We start from the raw sequence: 23003 nt of genomic DNA, 5'->3' as shown, positions 1-23003 counted from the left end.
GCGCGTGCGTGCGCATGCATGAAAGGGAGTGTACAATATGGTTCACTTGACTGACTGACAGCTCGAGGTGAGAGAGGGAGATCACACTAATCTTACAGTCAATAAAACTATACTACCAAAGGAATGAAAAGAACAGAGTCCCATATAGCATATAGTGTGGAGCAAGAATCTCTCTTCTGGCAGATGGAGAGAGAGAGAGAGAGAGAGAGAGAGAGAGAGAGAGTATACATTTGTGTGACGTTTTAGGCCCACTGACCTGGACCGACACGCATCCTTTACAAAGGCACTGATTAGACATCAAACGAGCGAGTCATGTCGACTATAGGAGGATGAGACCAGAGGGATGGAAATGAGTTGTGACAAGTCTCGTGGTTCACCAGGTCTCTGTCAAAGTTTAGCCGATGCGTCAACTCGGTGAATCACCAGCTAACGATAGAGAGAGAGAGAGAGAGAGAGAGAGAGAGAGGGAGGGAGGGAGAGGGAGAGAGGGAGAGAGCTAGAGAAATGGGAAGGAGGGAGTAAAATAAGGAGGGAGGGGGGAAGACTTTCTCTCTCATTACAAAAAGCTCCGCCGTCAGTCAGTCAGTCAGTCTGTCACTGAGACCACACGCACCCGTCAGTCTTTGGACCGTCACCTTCTTGGATGAGAGATCATGAGACAATAGGCTACCTACCCGCAGAAATTTAGAAATGAAACTATTTTAATATAGCCTATCTGATGATTAAATATAGACTATCAGATGAATAATTATAGCCTCTGCAGTGGTTATCGAATTTCATAGACATTTTTCGCATTTCCCATTAATTGCACGTGCGCTTTTGGGGGGCACTTGATTTAATTTAGCCAACAACAACGGTGAAAGTTTTGCGAAAGTTTTAAATACAGAGAAGGAAACGAAATAAGCTATTATATTGAAAGAGTTGGAGACAAGAGGACGTAATTGCTTTATTTGCTTGCTTGTACGTGGATGAACCCATGAGTGCGCACTGAACGGAAATAAAAGGATTTCGTCCAAAATGAAAAGGATTTGTGGAGGTAAGTCCTTGAAGAAAATCTCCTGAGGCTCTTTTGAAATGATCTAGGCTTTAAAAAACAATAACAATTTTAAAACACTGTTTTTAATCATCAGAAAAAGCCAATATTAATATACACAATTAATAACACAATAATAAAATCGAGTTTGTATATGTTTTTATTGTCCGCCTTCTGAGAAATGTTTTATCTCGCACGTCTGAATGTTTGAATTGATTGGCTTAACTTTTCCACATAAATTGTGAAAATGTACTGAAAATTATTGCATTTATGAATGTTTGCTAAAATCTCTTAAATCTTTAATCTCTGGTTAAAACTTTTAGTTAAAACAGATAAATGTTCCATCACGTTGGGAAATGTTGGGACACAAAACAAAAATGCACATTTACATTTTGATGCAAGAATTCAGGACAAATTCATGTTGCTTCAAATGAATATAACTTTACCATGCACTTTAACTTTATGTTATAGGGGCCTAGACAATGTTTTATTTGAGAAATTACCCTGAAATAGTTTAAATTAAAGCATCCATATATATTGAAAATGGGATGAGATGCAAAGAGAAAAAGTAGACTAGAGATTATGAGGTGCTCTGATAAAGCACCTTTCACTTGTTCCAAGAAATGTGTGTGTGTGTGTGTGTGTGTGTGTGTGTGTGTGTGTGTGTGTGTGTGTGTGTGTGTGTGTGTGTGTGTGTGTGTGTGTGTGTGTGTGTGTGTGTGCATGTGATGGAAGGAGCTAGGGAGAAAGGAAGAGAGAGGGGAAGTCTCATTCATTGTGTAAAGAAGGGGGTTGAGGGGGTCAGAGGCAGCTAAAACCCCTGTCTAGTTAGCTGTCACCGATATGAGAAAGTACATGATTCACGTTAGTCAGGGTGTTAGGACACACATACACACACTCTTTCTCTCTCTCTCTCTCTCTCACACACGCACATGCATGCACACACACACACACACACACACACACACACACACACACACACACACACACACGCACACACACACACACACACACACACACACACACACACACACACACACACACACACACACACACACACACACTTCTGGAGTTCTCTGTCGAACTCGCGTGCATGCATGCAGACACTCAAAGATACACACACACACACCTGCCCCCTGGGACTACCCTTGCGGCTGCTGTTGCATGTCTGTAAAGAGGAAAAAGAGAGCAAGTGAGACAGACAGACAGACAGACAGACAGACAGACAGACAGACAGACAGACAGACAGACAGACAGACAGACAGACAGACAGACAGACAGACAGACAGACAGACAGACAGACAGACAGACAGACAGACAGACAGAGATGAGCTTGAACGCTCACTCTGTGACGAAATGATGCGACAAGCTTTAAAACAAAAGGAAAAAACAGCTTGTCTCTCTCTCCTCTCCACATGCTTTTTCCCCTTATATTCTCTCTCTTCTCTCTGTTTAACTGTTATAGGTGGTCCGACTCCTTAATTGAAAATCAAAATGTATCAAATGTACGGGCATTATCACAAGTCCACTCGTGAAACATGTGTGGTCATTCAGAACATTTGTGTAACTTTGGAAGAACAACAAATAGCAAGTTGGGCTGAGAATAAACCGCTGCTCCCAAAGACAGTTTGAGAAAGCAAATAGAACACAATACAGCCTATATAGAACATATTGCTTTGACTTGACTGTTTTCCTTTCACTCCTCACACATCCGCCCATGCACGCACGCACGCACGCATGAGGGCACGCGCACGCCGCACATGCACACACACACACCGCACGCACGCGCGCGCGTGCACACACACACACGCACACACACACAAACAATCTGATGTACAGATATAGAGTACAGTCTCTCTCTCACTCACTCCATCTCACACTCATGCAAAGTGAAATATTCCCAACGTTCGTTTAACTTTGAGAGTGTAAAAGTGTGGGTCCATTTGGACCCATTTGTACAGAGTTAAACGAACACGGCTTTTACAGTGCACAACGTACACATACACACATACGCACGCACGCACACATACACACACTCTCTCTCTCTCTCTCTCTCTCTCTCTCCCCACATAATACAAGGCATGTTATTGCTGGGAGGGCTGAATTAGTGTCGGTGTGTTTCAGATAAGAGCAACATCCCCTTTGCTCCAGGCCCTGAAACCCACGCCATGGGGTGGACCCGGCACCAGAGACACATAAGAACGATGGAAGGGAGCAGGGAGAGCGAGAAAATGAGAGAGAGAGAATGGGAGAGAGAAAGAGAGAGAGATGCAGGGGAAATAGAGAAAAATCAACCCTTTCACATCCTAAACTCGCACAGCGCCATCCTCGATTCTTCACGGACTATATATAGTGATGTTAAGAGGATGTGTGTGGGGGAAGGGTGTGTGTGTGTTTCTGTGTGTGTGTGTGTGTGTGGGGGGGGGGGGGGGGGGGGGTAAGAGGGAAAACCAGGTAGAAATAAATAGAGGTAGACCGACTAAAAGATAATAGAGAAAGGGGGGGGGGCGTTAGAGGACAGAAATTGGTGGTAGAGGGGTTAATGCAGTGCAGATTCCCGATTGACAGAAGTTTGCAGCACCCGGAGGGAAGTAGGGAAGGAGGGAAGGAGGGAAGGAGGGAAGGAGGGAGACAGAAAGGGAGAGAGAGGGGGAATGATATAAAATGAGTCGGTCACGCTTTGAACAGTTACACATGCTGTTTACATTTTTCCCAAATTAACATGGCCCCTCGCTTCACCAAACTCTCCCTCACCGTCTCTCTCTCTCTCTCTCTCTCTCTCTCTCTAATCGTACACGCCTTTTGTACTCCTTCCTTTCTATCCCTCTCTTCCTATCCTCCACCTCTCCCTGTCTCTCTCTCTTCCTCGTGTGTCCTGCTCCTATTTTTTATTTAATTATTTTTCAAAGCGGAAGCAGAGAACAGAGGGATAGAAATCAAACAGAGGAATCTTGTATAGTTTTTTTTCCAGGATATTTATTTTTTAAGATTAAGCCAGGGGGAGTATAGGTGGGGGAGTAACTGAGAAGAGAGGGTGTGTGTGTGTGTGTGTGTGTGTGTGTGTGTGTGTGTGTGTGTGTGTGTGTGTGTGTGCATGCGTGCGTGTGTAGAGGGGGTAAATTAGAAACTGAAGTCTGACTGAGAGGAGGTAAAGAAAGGAAGGAAGGAGGTAGTCGTGGAGGGAAAGAGTGGTGCCAATTAGGGAAAAGGAAGAGACTAGAAAGGTAATTAGGTAGGAAGGTAGGGAGCAGGAAAACCTTAAAGTGGAAGTCGCATGAGTTCGATGGTTCAAGGATAACTAGAGAGAGAGAGAGAGAGAGAGGATGGCAAATGTAAACCAGTGGAGCGAATTAAGTAATACGATTTAAAGAGAATCACTTTTTTTTTGGAGGAGAGAGACATGCTGTAGTGAGAAAGAAAATTAAACAAAGGCACAAAGAGCTTACTTTATTGTCTATTGGATGTAGGCCGCCAAGACGATGTCTAGATAAAGTACAACCATAACTTTTATTTTTTAACACTTATTTTTATTTCCCCATGGTGCTGGGGTCATTGATGTTGTTTGGCAACCCCCACTGTGCGCCTGGTGCCAAGAAGATCAATTCAAATTTCAGTTTGAACCAATTCCAGAAGAGAACATCTCAGAGGACAGTAGATGGGAAAAGTGTGCGTGAGAGAGCAACAGTGTGTTTATGCGTATTTTTATCACCGTGGTGGGTTTGCTTACATACATGTGCACTGCGCACACATCACACCAGTGCACATGCTTGTTGCGTACGTGTGTGTGTGTGTGTGTGTGTGTGTGTGTGTGTAATTGCATGCGGTTGTCTTAATGTGTGGGTGTGCACGTTGATATGTGTATGTTTGCGTGCACAACTGCACATGTACGTGTGCGTGCATGCATGCATACGTGCGTGCGTGTGTGTGCGCGCGTGTGTGTGTGTTGAGTTAGTGAAGGAATGCACATTTGATTGAGTACAGACTGCACATAAATCTGGCCTCTAACTGTACACAGGCACATAACACGACCCTGACCTCAGCACCATCTCTCCCCCTCCACTCTTCGTGCCCGCAGGCTTAAGGCATGGCACTGTCCACTCAGCCCCTGACGCTAATGCCAGTGTGTGTGTGTGTGTGTGTGTGTGTGTGTGTGTGTGTGTGTGTGTGTGTGTGTGTGTGTGTGTGTGTGTGAGTGTGTGTGTGTGTGTGTGTGTGTGTGTGTGTGTGTGTGTGTGTGTGTGTGTTCCTAACCCTAATCCATGACCCTTAATCCATGACAGTGTTTATATTTATGCAAAGAGTTTAGGCAAGATGGATCAATCGCCAGTGGCTACGGTTACATAGGAATAAATCTACACAAGACAAGACACTGTGACGCTCTTTTGAATCTGGCTCAGAGATGTAATCCTTTTCTAGAATTGGACTCCTGATACGTTTTGGCCTCAGTTCTATCATGGGTCTGCCAAGTGTTAGCTGGATGATAAGCACTATTGATGTACCAAATGGGCTTAGGTACCGCAAGGCATTTAAAGAATCTTGCTACCTAAGTTAGGTATATCCACCCCTTCAAATACATCCTACTCCTTATATAGGCTAGAAAAAACATATTTTGAATTAACGATACAATTGTTTTGGAGACATCAAATGGTAAGGTTTAGGTACTGATGCTGTTCTACAAAAATGACACACTTGGAACTGTCTTGAACCATGAAGGCAAAATGTCCTTATTTGAATAAAGGCTATTTGTACCATCACAAAAATATATGTACCATAAAAAAATAAATAAAAAATATAGTTAGCTTAGATATAGTATTCTAATATTGTGGAGCATCTGCCTTTGGAACACAGACAAACAGTACAATTCTAATAGTCTATAGACTATTCATTTAACTCTAACATTCAGAATGTGCTTCATGACATGTTTTTGTTACTTAAGGCCACCTACTGTATATGGTTTCAAGTGTTTGGAACTGGGAAGGGCAACCTTTTTTGGCATGAGATCTACATTTTCCTTGACTGTGCTCACCACAATATCAAATGCCGCTTAAATGTTTGTTCAAAACCTCAAAATGATGGTGATTGTTGGGAAATATGAAATGCTAGTCGTCGTGGAGGGTAGAGATGCAACAACCACATGAGAATGGGGTCACACGGTTTTGCGTATATGAAGTGAGCTACAAGACTGCCTTGCCCCAAAACATGACCTTGTGCACTGACATTCAACTATGAACCCTAACCCTAATTTAAATACTGACCCCAAAGAAGCACAGAATGTTTGGCGCCCTAACTTTAGATTCAGGCCGGACTTACAGATGGCAGCCAGACACGAGTGAGTCTGAATTTACATCAAACCATAGATAAATATGATCTGTTATGAAGAATGAAACTCCTGTGTGTGTGTGTGTGTGTGTGTGTGTGTGTGTGTGTGTGTGTGTGTGTGTGTGTGTGTGTGTACCGTATGTGAATGTGCATGTGCACGAGTGCGTGCGTGCGTGAGTTTTTTTGTGTGTGCGGCGACTTGTGTGTTCGTGCACTTGAGTGTGGATGTGTTTGTGGGTGCTTTTCTGTGAGTTTTCCTAACAGATGTATGTGTGTGCCAAGTGCCAACAGATAGGCCTACATAATATGAAGAGATGCATAGGAACACACAAACGCAGTCGCACACGCACATGAACAGAGCCAGGTCACGGTCAACCGTTGTAGGGAAACCCTGTGTGTTGCTGTAATGCAATCCTCCCAGGGAGAATGTTCTGGTTTCAACCCTGCCCTGTGGAGTGTGGTCCCAGTGCCAGGTACACAGACATAGCCCCAAGCCCCCATGGGCTTGCTCTTGAAGTTGGGACATGCACTAACTATATTATAGTTACTCAATATAATGTTATATAGATGGAACACGGGCCTGGCTTTCAGTTATCTCAGTTTACGCCAAATGATACAAAAGAGTAGTGTTTTCTTTATTCCCATAGGAGGATGCTTTCAGCCATGTCAGCGCTCAATCAAAACAACAAGACCCTTTCATGTCTGGCAACCATCGCTGACATGTGGCTAGAAACAAAAGGAAACACTTTGGAACAGTTCGGATTGAATTTAGCCAAGAAGGATTTTTTTTACCAGTTTATCCCTTTCCGAAGAGTTTATTTTTTTCTTTTTACACACAAGAAGAGCACATCCTTCCTCTTGGGGCTGTTTACATGCGGAGGCGATGAGGTCGAGTTGATTTCAGGGTGTTTTGATGCTAATGGCGGGATGTTTGGCGTGAGGACTCGATGACTTGATGATCTCCAAATGTTCAGGCATCACAGAGAGACGCTTATAACCCCTGACAGGTGATGATGCTCCGCGGTCGGGTAGATCCAAAGAGGTTTGGCCATTTGGAAGCACGTTGGGCTTACTCTGACTAAGGGATTTAAAGGTGTGTACATGAGTGCGTGGGTGTTGCCTGGTTTACAGACTATGCTTCTTCAATAGACAGCTTGCAGTCCAAAATGTCGGTGTTTGTGCTGCATGCTTGTCGGAGCGTTTAGAGTTTGCTTATGATGTTTGATGATGTTTGGCAACCCCCACCCCCTGGAACGCAGACTGGTTGCCCCAACTGCCGCTGTCCAATTTAAATGATTTACCCATTTAGTTATGTAACTCAATTGTTGCACGATACACAACTGACCAAGTGGCACATGAAAAGGCCTGTCTTCCAGACCTCACTGTAATGGAGGTCTGGCTTGCTTGGCGAGTTGTTGAGAGTATGTTGATGTTTACGTCGAGCTAATGCTGCGGTTGCGTCAGAGGAGGTAGCTGTCGACTGCTTTAGTGTCCCAACATGTTTGCTTAAAGTCCCGCCGAGAAAGTGTCGAGGGTATAAACGCTTTGGCGGGGTGTTTAAGCACTCTACTTAAACGCCCCCCCCCAAGGGCTCTCCCTGATGGAAGGATGAAAGAGGGAGAAAAAGGGGCGATAGACCTAGCAAAATAGAGCTAATCGGGGTTAACAGGCTGCTGTTATTTTGACCTGAGGCATAACAGAGATAAGGAGCCTGAAAGCAGATGAGGCCGGAGGAAGAAAAGCAGGGACAACAATCGACTTTATAATTAATATAATTTATTTTCAGAGTGAACTCTGTGCGTGCGTGCGTGCGTGCGTGTTGCATTCATGTGGCACGTTTATCCAAAACGTTTATCCAACGCACCTACTTAGCCATTCATAGTTTCATACACTCACACCAATGACAAAAACAACCATGCATGCAAGGCACCAAGATGCTCATCGGGAACGATTATAGGCGTACGTTAAACCAGATCAAACGGAGACCAACCGTTCAATTCCAAAGCGGCCACTCAGGATTAAGTTTAGGCATGTCTATTATGTTAGGGTTATTGGGTTAATGTTTGGGTAAAGTTAGGTATGTTAGGGTAAGGTTACCGTTAGATTTATTATGGTTAATGTGGAATTAATGTTAAATCAAAGTTTGCAATCAGCATGCATGTGTACAGTATGCTCGTGTTAAACAGGGAAAGGGCTAGGGGAGAGTAGAGAGAGAGAGAGAGAGAGAGAAGAGAGAGAGAGAAGAGAGAGAGAGCGAGAGAGAGCGAGAGCAGCTGACAGGGGCACACATTGTGCAATACATATTTCATACCTGTTGAACAGCAGCATGTTTGGTCCATAATTGCAGGCATGAATCACAGCCTGCCGTCTGGCTGTCAGAGAGAGTGGTGCAGCAGACAGGAGGAGGAGGGCGGGAACCACATATACTGTAGATGAGGCAGACCAGAGAGGATGGAAAAGAATGAATGAGCGCAGAGAACCAGCTAATGGCACCATGCGTCACGACTTTCAGTCTCAAATTAGTCATTTACGGTAAAGTGACGCGGCGGCAGCTGTATGCTTAAAGGCAGGGCAACAGATAAGGGACAACATCGGATATTTACATACCTGTCCATATCTAAAAAAACAATGGGCCTCATTCACTAAGCTGTTCGAAAATAGTGTGTAAATAAAACGTGTAAAGGGGTGTGTAATTCAAAGCACAAATTGACAAGATTCACAAAAGGGTAGTTCCCTGATATGTGAGGATCACAGGTGTTCCTAATTTTTGTCAGAGGCACACTCTTGGTGGAGATCGTTTGCATTGCTCCACGAGTCCACGCCCCCTAAAAGGCAACCGGAAACATCCAACGTCAGACCAAAAAACACCATCGCTCTTCAAAATGCACAGATCTACAAGCTTACAATGCGGTGAGACACACTCACTACACAACTTGTAGATCAGCGATCATGTGACGTGGTCGATATTATAAATTAATAGCGTGACATATGGAGTTGGCATGAAAGCCCAATAGGCGAAACTGTGGCCACCCTTGCAGAAAAGACAAACGCGCAGAGGGAACTAATAATTCAGCTCAAAATACATAAACTGAAAAGAAAAAAATAAATCGTTTGAATTTGCATCATAGTTGTAAAAATTCAATGCATCCAAGCAATAGATTGTTTGACTTCTTTTTTTTGTGTCAACAAATGTTAAATAAATACTTTATTTGAGGTTTGGCACTATTATAATTTATTTTTAGATGAGGAATAAGGCATTCTAGTGACATACACAAGCTTTGGTCCTATGTAAGTCTGCCTTAAGCGTTAATCATAGTCTGGATTTTCGGTGGTGAGGTGACCACCGAACTACAACATGACGTCACGAGCCGCGATGAAGAGCAAACCACCGCCACCGCCCCAGCCCTTCTCTCTGTTTTTACTCACCACCGCTCAATGTTATTTCAGCTCCGGTGGTCACCTCACCACCGGAGCGGTGGTCACCTCACCACCGACAATCCAGACTATGAATGAGCCTTTAGAGCAGATGTGAGTTTGACACCCGTCAAAATTCCCAGACAAAAAAAGATTGATGTATCAGACTCTTAACTTCGGAATTTGCCTAAATACCGATAAGAACATTTGTGCGGAAACAAGCTTAGTGATGAGGCCCAATGAGTTTATCTTTTCATGCAATTATTGTAGTTTTGAAAACGTAGAAACGTAGAATGGAAGCAGAATGGAACTGCGCAGTTACGAATTGCCGGTACTTATTACAATACTACAATACTATTAATGAACATTGTAAATGTGTAACATTCACCTTCCGTGCTCCAGACCGGAAGCATTTGAAAATTGTGGGAGGCATTCCGAGGCCAAAGTCAGGCCACGCGAGAATACCCTGAGCATGACTCTTAACCCCTAACTGCTCTCCCCCTACACTCAAGTCTGACCACATGGCAGCAATCATGCTGGGTGAAGCTGAAAAGTGAATTTCCCCACAGGGTCTAATTATATTATTATTATTATTATTGAATGTTCAAACACCTTTTCACATTAAGATGATGTGTTGCGCTGAAGAGAGGCAGAGAGAGATGCAGGATAGCAGCAAAGTTACAAGGTTTTAAAGAGCAAAGTGTGCGAGAGAGTTCAAAAGGCACACAAAAAAGGCAGAAAGATGGACAATGATGGAGGGAGAGACATGCGTTCTAGAGGACGGCAACACAGCATGGCGTTTCTACGATTCTATGAACCAGAGGAAGTGGATGGAGTTCTTGCTAAAGACTACCTTTCAACTCCCAATTTTCTCTGTTTGAATCCAGAGGAGAAAGACTCAAAAGGATTCCCACTGTGATCTCCATCACACCTTCAGACACAGACAGACACACACACACACACACACACACACACACACACACACACACACACACACACACACACACACACACACACACACAGTCTATGTCCTGTATACGCACAGTATACACTGAAAGCATGTAAAATGCACTAAACATAATGTAATTGTATACATATGGGTACAAATACTCACGCAGTAACATAAAACATCTACACATGCACTCAAAAAATCTAAATAAAGACTCAAAGGCATGCATTCATTGTCCCACATACTACACAAACAATAGAAAAAACACACATTCATGTTTACTATAATAAAACAGGAAAGATAATGTGTGTGTGACAGAGAGCATAAGTATCTGTATCTGTGAGAAAGAAAGAAAGAAAGAAAGAAAGAAAGAAAGAAAGAAAGAAAGGACAGAAGGGCGGAAGGATGGAAGGACAGACGGAAGAAAGAAAGAAAGAAAAAAGGCAGATAGGAAGAAAAGGACAGTGACAAATTATGCACGCACATTGTTTGCATGACAGAGCCATTTGTCTGACTGTCCGAGACTATTAATGGAGGTTTTATTTGACGGCAGAGTAAACCTACGACAATCAGAAACCGCTAAAATTAGACGGGAAACGGAAAAAGCTTTATTGGCAGTGTCAGGTGATTCTGAAATGCCAATATGTAAACGGACAAGGTCATCGCCATAGAGACGAAGAAATAAACCAGAATATTGTAAAAGAAAACCCTATAAACAGTCTGACGGTGTGCTGATTAGCAGAGGTTGTGAACTGTGTATAGACGTATAGGTGTGTGTGTGGGGCTCCCGGCGTAACATCCCCTCACCATCACATTTATTAAAGATATCATCCAAGTTAAATCATCACAGTGTCTGAGGAAAAATTATTCCAGAGACACATTTCCCCACACTGTTATGATTATGGATACCTCTGGAGTGTGTTAACTACTATTTGGACGCCCACAAGATGCATCTCATCAAAGAAACATCTCGCACTGTCTGCTGTTTTAAATCAAACTCAAAATAAAACTTGGTCCTCTCTCTCTCCGCAGTCCGTCCAAGCCAGCTGGTCTTGTTGTTGGCTATTGGCATGGCGTCCGCACACTTCCTGGATCCCTCCCACAACCTGGCCAATGAGAGGACGTCCATAGAGAGGACATACGAGCTGACCAAATACCTGGAGCACCAGCTCAAAGAAATCAAAGACACATATGTGAGTATTTTTATGACGCCATTTATGCGAACTGACCATATTATTCACACATGAGCGGCCATTTTGCTCTTGCATCATACTCCAGTATGGGGTGCATACGTTGGTCCAACGTACTAACAGTCCGACATGCAACAGTCCGACACATGCGTGGCTGGTTAAGACTCACCCGTGACTTCCCTGTGAGGTTAGGGTTAGGTTAGGGTTTGGAGTAGGGTGTCGGACTAATGCCTGTCGGAATGTTAGTACTCATTGCAAATTGTTGTATTTAGGACACACATTTGAACATACACACTAGACATTTGTTCAAAGCTATCAAGGGACTAAAAAAAACCCATCTATTCACCTCTATCTAGCTGACCTACCTGGGCCCCCCGTTCAACGAGAAGGACTTCTCCCCTCCGCGGCCCAACAGCACCGCCCTCTCCCTGCCCAGCGCCGCCACGCGCTTGGAGCTTTGGCGCGGCTTGGAGAACCGGGCCAGGCTAGCGCAGAACCAACGGGCCTACTCTATCTTGCTGGGGGCTGTGAGGGACCTGGCCCGCTCCACACTGTGCCCCTACCTGCAGACGTCCCTGCTGCATTTCTGCACCGGTCTGGATGGGCTGTTGGGGTCTATATCTGGGCTGATGACCACCCTAGGTTACGCGCTCCCTCCTCCGTCTGCCGGCGCTGTGGGCAATGGGAGTGGCGAGCTGCAGTATCTGCGCAAAGAGACAGGGGGCGACGGGGGGCGCAGCAGACCGGCTCCGCTGATGAGCCAGAGCCTGTACAAGACCAGGGACGGAGCGAGGGACGAGTCTGGTCACCGGCACCGCACCGGCCAACGGAGAGGTGGAGCCAGGGTGGTCAGAGGAGAGCGGGAGGACAGCAACAAAAGGGAGACGACGGGAAAGAGGAGAGCGAAAGAAGGCAGGAGAGCAGAGGTGACCAGAGGCGGATCCAGGAACGGGGGGTCAAGGGAGAAGGGCAAGGGAAAGAGGGGGAGGAGAGGAGAGCCCGAGAGCTGGGAATGGGCCTTCAGCGACGAGGAGAGATTACGGGACGAAGACGAGGAAGATGAGCTGGATAGAGAGGGAGGGACGGAGAGATGGGGCAGAAGGAGAAGGCTGTTGAGTATCACAGAGGAAGAGCCAGGGCAGCCTGGACCTCTGATCCAAGTGTCCCACATCGGGAGAGGCAGCACCAGCTCCCCATACGACCTGCAAACCCCCCAAACCAACAGCAACAACAACAACCACCACAATGACGACCAGTACAGTTACAACCTCAACTACCACCTCCAGCTCCAGGACACCGATGCGACGGAGGAGCGCATCGGCGGAGAGAAGGGGTACACCGTCCAAGACCCCGGGTCCACCGCGCTCGCCGCCTCCTCTCCGTCCTTGCCCAGCATTCACCTGCAGCGCCGGGCGCCTCGCTCGCTGTTCCCCCCGACCCTCCACCCTCCCCTCGCCACGCTCTCTCTGTTTTACCAGTTTGGGCCCGTCGGCGAGGAACACACCCTCCTCCCGCAGCCCATCCCGCTCTCCCTTCGCAGGGGACCGGCCGCCCTCCTCACGCCTGCCCTCTCCCCTCTCCTCTCTTCCCTGTCCTCCTCCTCCTCTCCGTCCTCGTCCTCCTCGTCTGCGCTCCTGTCGGTGCGGCCCGCGCTCAACGACTTCTCCAGGAAGGTGGAGGGCTTCTGGGTCCTGAGAGAGCTACAGAGCTGGCTGTGGCGGTCGGCCAAGGACTTCAACCGTCTCAAGAAGAGGCTTAGGGGATGAAGAAGTGTCTATTGTACCTGCAGTCCTGCACAGAGACTGACTGTGTGTGTGATATATAGAAACGTATGGCACCTGATTGAGAGTGCATTTTTACAGATGTTTAACTCACTCGCTTTACGTGCACATACACAGACACAGCCGCAAATGAGCATGCATGTGCTCATACGCACACGCACACACACACACACATGCACATGTAGGCGCACATGCGCGCGCACACACACACACACACACACACACACACGTCACACACACACATACACACGCGCACGCACAGGCACACAGGCACACACACTTGCACGCACGCACACACACACACACACACACACGTGCGCGCGCTCGAACACACGCCAGAGAGACATAAACACTTTCATTCATGTGCGTTCATTCATACCATACCACTGTGTGGGGAAATACGTGAATGAAGCCAGGACTATTTGGCAAGTCACCAGCAGCGCTAATGGAATATAACACACAAAGCCTGCACATTACCAGCACTGTCACTCGCCTCTAATGCACATAGCAGCTCATTGAGCAAAAGCCACTGAGGCTGGGCTGAGTTACCGGACTTCACGGCTCATAGATCAACAGAAATACCACTGTAGGTGGCTAGACACATACTCACGCAGTCATACTCACACACTTACACACACACACACACACACACACACACACACACACACACACACACACACACACACACACAGGGTGACAGGCAGATAGATGGACAGTACAACTATTGAGCGAAGGCTGATTCAGTGACCCGTAGACGCGTGAATCAGCAAACATTCATTTTCTCTGAGGGAAGAGGGGAAAGTTATGAATGGGGGAAAGACAAAGGGAGGGTGAGGAAGCAGTGGACATGGCCAGAGGGATGAAGAGGATGCAGAAAGGAGAGGAAGCGGGGAGGAGGCGTGACTCAGCGGATGAAGGGTGGAAAGACAAGACGGGGTATATGATGGGGTTTGCTGAGCAATCAGAAATCCGCCAGACAGTTACAGTAACTCAACAACGGCTCCACACATACGCACAACGCACACATGCACACTCACACACACGTTTACCATGGTACACAGTGGTGCCTTAAACTGTCACCAATTTCTATGCTGCTTCTGGTTCAAAACGTATTTTGTACCGAATGTATTATTTAGTTTGTTGTTTTTCCATATAGGGTGGTTAATAAAAGAGGGGGTTTTCCCCCTCTTTTATTAACCACCCAAATCTGTATGTTTAAGGTTAGACGTCCTACATATTATAATTATCCACAATTCTTCCTTTTAATTTTGAGATTTTATGTAACAGAATGGCAGCTGAACTAGTAGCAGTAATGTTCAAAGTGCATTCTCAAAGAACAAAATTAATTATTATGATTAAGGGCGAGACACATTAAACAACTCAGTTGCATTTGTAATTACTGTATAAACCCATTGTATATTCACCTCTGTGTGCCTGCATGCATGAAGGTTATGGACCACATCGCTATAATATTTATTGATCAAGATGTTTATTTATTTTCTTCCCATTGTGAAAACGCTGTACCACAACACAAGAGGAGAATTAAAAAAATACGAGCTTTTGTACTGAGCATGGTGTTATTGGTCATTATTTTGTACTGAGCATTCGGGGAGAAGTGGGGAGGAGAGGAGAGAGACTGTATTTTTGTGATGATTGTTTGCGATGGTTTAGTTTTATAGGGATGGTTTTGGATGAGCGGCACCAAGGGGAAGAATTTGGGGTCGGGGCATTTCTTGAAACAAAGGCCGACTCACATTCATCACCGAAAAAGAGAGAGACAGAGAGGCGGGGCAGTTTTTATTTGTCTGTCTTGACGGAAATTTATGATCATTCTCTTTTTTCTTTCATCTTTCTCTCCCTCACGCCCTCCGCCCCAGCATCACATCCCTCCACCCTCGCTCTCTTTCTCTCGCCCACACCCTCTCCCGTTGTATTTCGCCATCCCACTATCTCACGAAGCTCCTCTTCCCAATAACATCTCTCTGGGCTAGCTGTGACAGAGAGGGATTTGCACTGGCATGGACAGACACAGGTACAGACACAGCCACATACACAGTACACACCCCTCATAATCCCACCAATGGACTCAAACTCATCTCAGTAAGCCCCTGTGTCTCTCTCATGTCTGTCTGTCTCTCTCTCTATTTCCCCCCGCTTTCTCTTTCTCTGTCCTTCTTTTGGTGACACTTGTTGTGTCTTATGTTTCTTTGGCCGTCAAATCTTTTGCATTTTCCTCTTGTTTGTGTCCGACTCTTTTTCCTTATCTTTTCAGTTTTCCTGCCTTAAACATGTATGAAGTCTTCCTCTTCTATTTGAACCGTCTTTATTTCTTCCATTCTTTATAGCTTTGTCCCTCTCTCCCATGCTTTGTGGTTCACTCTCCTTGCCCCAGGACAGATATTAAAGGATCAATGAGGATCTCCCTTCCATCACCTCCGAGGTACACACCTGCACACAGCCACACACCCACTGTGATACACTGCACAACGTGCACACACACACACACACACACACACACACACACACACACACACACACACACACACACACACACACACACACACACACACACACACACATTACATTACTTAAGCACACCAGAGACCATTTTGCGATGGAATAACACCAGCTCTGACGTCAAAACAGTGTGCATGGGTGCAATGGAACAATTGGAACATGTACACATGATATGAGTGAATTTGGTCAAAAAGGTGAACTGTGCCAGACTTATTCAATATGCCAATCTCTTTTTTTTTTAAGATATCTTTTTGCGGCATACGCCTTTTATTGATTTTTTGAAGGGACAGACAGTAGGCTGACAGGAAACGGGAGAGAGATGGGGGGATGACATGCAGTAAAGGCCGTGTCGGGCTCGGGAGTCGAACCCACGGCACACTGCGACTGGATTACCAGTCAGGTGCCCAGACCGTTACGCCACGGCCTGGGCCAATATGCCAATCTCTTAACTTCGAACCCATGTGTGAAAATACTTCTTAGAACGTTTTTATTTTATTTATGTTAATGTCATTCAAATCTAGTGTTTTATCAATTATCTGGGGGTCCATTTGCATTATCTCCATGGCACATCAAAGTGGGCCCACAGCTTGAGAAACAGTGTCCTAGAATATCCACATAAAATCCAACCATCCAAATTCCAATTCCATTGAGTGGGTCGACCATCTTATAAGGCGAACCATCGCCTGCTGGGTGGGTTCACCCTTGACTTTTATGTGTGTCCTACCTGTGATTTGAACCCAGGTGTTCTGCATGAGAGGTCAAACCACTGACAATAAACCAAAAGGCAGAGGGGATGTCGCCTTCATGAGCTTCAAGCGGTATTGGGTGTATAACCTGACATAAGGGTCAATTTACTAAACACATGCACGATGATTACAATATATATATATTTTTACTTTTATAAATATCAAGTATAAAAACAAGTATAAAGTTCGCCCTCATTGACTCGCATTGAGATTATACTGTATTACGACCAGTAGAAGGTGAAATAACGACATATATTATGTTGCTGTTTTATTAATCTGTTTTGTTTTTGTGTATTGCTTTGAGAATGTTGTATCTTGACGACACTGCAACTTCAATGTCTTTCTAGAATAAATAAGGTTTGAATGAATATATGCTGGGCCATTAATAGGAACAGCAGGCTGAACGAGAACCCGGAAGTGCAGCTTCAATACCAGTGAAGGGGATTTGTCCCTTGGACCACCACACTCAGTCATTGTGATCTCAACTACACGTTTGTACATTTTGCACATTGACAGAATCCTTCCAGACATACAATAAAAACACACATACAGTACTAAAAATGTGTCATTTCACTTCTGCATCACAAACAAGAAAGAAAGAAAAATAAATCCTGGTGTAAACTGCACGCAAAATGCATAAGGAACGGCCCGAGTCGGCCTAGCGGTCCGGGCACCTAGGCTCCTAATGCAGCGCATCGCAGGTTCGAGTCCCGATCCTGACTAACTTTGCTATATGTCACTTCCCGTCTCTCCCCCTGTTACAAACTGTTCAAGTCTAGTTCAAAAAGCATAAGGGATAGATTTATATCTGATTGAACATACCATTATTGTAATCACCTTACGTGAGTGCACAAATATGCTTTTTGTGTTGGGATAAGATTCTCTGTGTTTTATTATGGTGGTGGCGTTGCATTTCAATGCAAGGTGTTAATGGGGTCTGGCTAAATTATGTGAGATGCATGGTAACCACATGAACCATAGCATCCCTATTCTGGGGAAAACATTCGGTAAAAATAGCAGATCTAAAAGCTCACAACATGTCATGTTGCGATGAGCTTTGAGCATGTAGATCTGCTATTTTCTGCCGATATTTAGTGTAGAGGGGGACTAGTATAGACCCTTAATGCTAGGTGTGGTCACCTCGTACAAACAGACTCATATCATCGAGACATAAACAACCTAACATGCACCCACACACAGACATACCAAAAGGCCCACATTGCACACACGTGCACTGCATGCGTGCACAGAAACACAAGCAGATACATCCGGACGCAAAATCGCACCTCAAAGACAGCATTGCGTAATCAGGAAATGACTTACGCAAGACTTGGCTGTGTCAGTGGCCCACTGACACATAGTTTCAATGACACTCATGACTAAGACATTGGCAGGGGGCAAAAGGGTTTACCCTGACACAACACACACACACAGCACGCCAGTCGCACATGTGCAAAGACAGTGCACAGACACGCGCACACTCAGAACCCTGTGTGTTTTTTACATTCAGTAAAAGACATCAGAGGGGCGACCAGTAGTCAACAAAGGCAGCTTTGTGTGGAGTGTGAGTGTCAGTGTGTCTGCGCATGTGCATTACGCGCGCGTGCGTGTGTGTGTGTGTGTGTGTGCTCGTGCGTGTGTGTGCACAAGAAATTTGCGTGCATTGTTTGCTCCTGTGTGTGGGCTGCAGGCACAGCACGTGTGTGAGTCATTAGCTGTGTGTGCATGTCAGAATTGGGTTGGAATGAGACCCGTCGTGCATAACTATCTTACGCCCATCACTCACTGTTGTCTTTTCCACCCCCTCTTTCCCTTTCATCGCCAGTGAAGTAGACAAATTACTGTAAAGTGATACATTACATTACAAGGCTATAGCTAAACTCGTATCTAGCTGATTCACTGGGTGACTCGGCATGATACGAATATAGAATGGACGCTGTGAATGACATGGTTTTTGACATTATTTTATTGGCTTGTTCAGTCCATCAGCCTAGTGTTGATTGATTGAAAAAAGAAAAGAAGATCCCTGCTGTGCTCTCCTAACCCACAGAGACCTATCAGTATGATTGGCAGTCTGTGATCTAATAGAAGAGTTATGGCCTGCAGAGGAGTTGACATACGGGGCCCTCTTGTTAAAGAACTTTTATTTGCACTCGGAGAGAGAGTCCTGTTTAGCAGCTTCTCTCTGCATTTCTACCCCCCCGCCCGCCCCCTCCTCTTCCCCTCTGTCTTTCTTTGCCTCGCATCTTAAGATGCACAGATGCGCTTGACTAGCCATTCGCAGACCTCCTCCTCTGTCTCTCTCTTTCTCTCTGTTCTCGTCACAGTTTCCCAATCTTTTTTCCATATGTCCCTCTGCCTTTTATTTGTTCTGTCCATCCGTGCGCCTTTCTGTGTGTGTGTGTGTGTGTGTGTGTGTGTGTGTGTGTGTGTGTGTGTGTGTGTGTGTGTGTGTGTGTGTGTGTGCGTGCGTGCGTGCGTGCGTGCATGCATGCGTGCGTGCGTGCGTGCGTGCGTGTGTGTGTGTGTGTGTGTGTGTGTGTGTGGTGTGTGTCCGTCCCTCTGTCTGACTGCATGACAAGCAATTTTGTGTCATTTTGTGCTTCATCCTCCTCACCCTTTATTTTTTGTTACAATCAGACTCTTTCACACTTTCCTCAAATTCCCTCGGCCGCCCCCGCAATCCGCATTCTCTCTCTCTTCTTTCTGTCCGTCTCCTTCTCCCTCTCCTCTTCCCTTCCCTTGCTGTCTTCTCTGATCTGCTCACCTGCAGCACATAAAAATTCCTCTTTTCTTTCTCCAGAGAATTGTTGAGTCGCCCAGGGATTTACTGCATTCCTCCTTGCTTTCTCTGCCTCTCTCTTTCTGTCTGTTTCTCCCTCTTTTTCCTCCCTCCCTCCCTCCCTCTCTCTCCCCCCCTCTCTCTCTGTCTGTCTGTTTTGGCAGCACTACATAAGCAGTTGATTTGATTTGTCACACGCCATCGTACGACAAAGTATAAATCAGGCCTTTATCCTCCCCACTGTCTTTTTAACACGTTTGCATCCAACGTTTGTCTTTCTCCTTCTGCTCTCTGTCTCTCTGTTCCTCTTCAACCCCCCCTCCTCTCCCAAGACTACCAACATTACTGTTTACACGCCCTTCTCACCCTTTGCATTCACACCTGCAGTGTTGCCAACTCTCGTGAGAGAAATAAGCCAACCCACCTCCAATTAAAACAAGCCAAAAACAAGCCAACTCTTAAGAGAGAAATAAGTCAAATCTCCCCTCGAAAAACAAGCCCAAATATGGCATTATAACACTAATAAATCAATTTCTCATTATAAATACTATATGTATGTCTATAATTTTGGTCATTTATTATACTATCACACACATACATCACGCTCATACTTGAGCCAGGGCTTAATAAGTAGAGACACCAGACCGATCACTCAATGACTGTCACTCAATGTGATACACACTCCCCCAAACCTGTGGGGAATTACAGTATATACATCAAAGAAATGTTGGCTTGTCCGATTTTTAAAACAAGCCCCAAAGAAACCACAACCACTCATCATTTTTTCCCGCAACTCCGGAAAAAAACAAGCCCAAAGTCGCAGTAAATAAGCAGACTTGGCAACCCTGATTACCTGCCCTACCTCATCTCCACCTCATGCTCGTCCGCTGGCATGCAACGGAGAGTTCCACCCCCACTCTGGAACGTTCCACCCCCACTCAATGGAACGTTCCACCCCCACTCCCGTTAGCTGGAGGCCGCTGGGTTGGGTTGAACCTTTTCAACACCATTTCGTGGGGGTGGTGGTGGGGGGCCCCCCAGGGCAGGGATGAGGTTGATTTATGATTTAATCAATTGCTGGTTAAGCCGCAAAGGTGTGAGGTATCTTTCATCGCGCCATCAACGCTTGTCGACTTAGTTCTTTAGGAAAACATGACCCGTTGTCAGTTTGCCGTGTTACTCGACATGTTTTCAAAAGTCATTAGGAAGAAAATAGGGTTTGGTTTGCGTGTGTGCGTGCGTGCGTGCGTGCGTGCGTGCGTGACTGCGTGACTGAGTGTGTGTGTGTGTGATTCTTTCCGATTCTTTGTATGGGACTTATGTGTCTACTGTTTATGGGTCTGCTGTTGTGTTTATACCAAGGTTTTCTCTCACTCTTCTCTACATTCTCTGCCTATATTTCTATCTCTTTCTTGGACTCTCTCTCTCTCTCTGTCTCTCTCTCTCTCTCTCTCACGCACTGCTGACTGGGTTTACATTGCATTTTGTGTGTGTGTGTGTGTGTGTGTGAGAGCGGAGGAGAGAGAGAGAATGGAGAGAGAATAAGAGAGAGAAAGAGAGAGAGAGAGAGAGAGATTCTGATGGAGGGCCAGAGAAAAAGAGAGGGGAGGAGAGAGAGGGAGAGAGAGAGAGAGAGAGAGAGAGAGAGAGAGAGAGAACAGAGCCAGATGACAGACAGATGATGTTTGATGGCTTCTAATAAGCCTGACTTCTGACAAGCATGCTGGCAAACGAACAATTACAAAACAGGGAGGGGTAAGGAGGACAACAGCCAAATACAGGGTACGTCTGAACACCTTTGTTCACTGCGCCAAGCTGTCCCGGGGTGATTCCAACAAAGCCAGGAACTAGAGTTTGCCTGTTTGTTTTGCTCACTTTATGACAATCATATTTCTTTCCGTCGTTCATAAACTTTCCTTGCTGATTAATGTTTGCAGTTGAAGTGTGTTTAAGCGTGATGTTCTTTTTCTTCTCCTGAAGGCCTTGTGAAGGAGTCAATGAAGCGTTTTACGTGTTGGTGTGTCGTGGTCTGTGTTACACGTTGACGTGTCACGGTTTGTTAAAGTCTAAAACGCCTGCTTTGGACCAGCTGTCCACCCACCCTATAGCCTGGAGGAGCCTCTCTCGCTCTTTTTCTCCCAGTCTCTCTCTCCCTCTCTTTCAGTTTATTTCTCTTACCTCCTCGTCGCTCTCTCACTTTATCTCTTTATCTTTCTTCCAGTGTCTTTCTGCCTCTTTATCTCTCTCTCCGTCGGCCCATCTCTCCCTGTATGCAGAAGGTGGGAGAACGGTGTGAAAGGTAAATAGAAAGCTTTTAGTGTGTCTGTAGGACACATAAAGACAGGAGATCACAGAAGGGCCAAAGACTTCCTTACCAGCGCCCCATTTGCAGCAATAGGTGCATGCACACACACACGCACGCACGCACGCACACACACACACACACACACACACACACACACACACACACACACACACACACACACACACACACGCGCGTGTACGTACGCTCACTCACTCACTCACAGAGACATGCTTATATAATTCAATGTATTCTTACAAGATTTCAAACGTATACAATACCATCTCACACTCCCGCAAACAACACATTCACACACTCTTGCACGCACGCACGCACACACACACACACACACACACACACACACACACACACACACACAAACACACACACACGCACACTCACATACACGTGCACATACACATACTTTCATTTTCTAAAATGTTCATGAATGCTAGATATTTCCCTCTTTTACACAGAACACTATTTCAGGCGCCAACAAAGCGAAGAACCAATTGCTTTCCCATTCCAAAACTGGAAAGTACATATAGGGCATATCCTTAAAACCCCATGGTGATACGATGCTGGTTCTTCATTCCGTCGCGCTGTCTGAGTTTTTCTTTAATTCCCTTTTGGTTTTCACCATTTAGAACACATTTAGACTATAGGACAGGACCAAAACAAACCGAAGCAGGCATGATTGTGTCTGTCTGGAAGTAGAGAGAGAGAGAGAGAGAGAGAGAGAGAGAGAGAGAGAGAGAGAGGGGGGAGAGAGAGAGAGAGAGAGAGAGAGAGAGAGAGAGAGAGAGAGAGAGGCCAACTCTGGCTCAACCTCCTCTCTTCCTGAGCAGACAACTGAATGAGCCTGACTGGTTTTGATCCACATCCTAGTCCTGACAGCAAAGTGACATTTGGCAGAACGAGGCAGGGATTCGAACCCTTCGAGGCAACCCCAGACCTGCATTACTGCTAA

General features: G+C 45.6%; 1 protein-coding gene across 1 annotated transcript; it reads left to right on the top strand.

Annotated features, from left to right (window-relative positions):
• Nucleotides 1-604: 604 nt before the first annotated feature.
• Nucleotides 605-14857, top strand: clcf1 (cardiotrophin-like cytokine factor 1). Its single transcript, XM_083785371.1, has 3 exons — nucleotides 605-1036; nucleotides 11748-11908; nucleotides 12262-14857. The coding sequence occupies exons 1-3, from the start codon at nucleotides 1018-1020 to the stop codon at nucleotides 13669-13671; spliced, it is 1590 nt and encodes a 529-aa protein (XP_083641497.1). The 5' UTR covers nucleotides 605-1017; the 3' UTR covers nucleotides 13672-14857.
• Nucleotides 14858-23003: the final 8146 nt, after the last annotated feature.

This window comes from Protomyctophum parallelum (genome assembly GCF_964188405.1).
Source record: "Protomyctophum parallelum genome assembly, chromosome: 16".
NCBI lineage: Eukaryota > Metazoa > Chordata > Actinopteri > Myctophiformes > Myctophidae > Protomyctophum > Protomyctophum parallelum.
The sequence above is the reverse complement of the archived record's forward strand: the minus strand, read 5'-3'. Positions and strand labels throughout refer to the sequence as shown.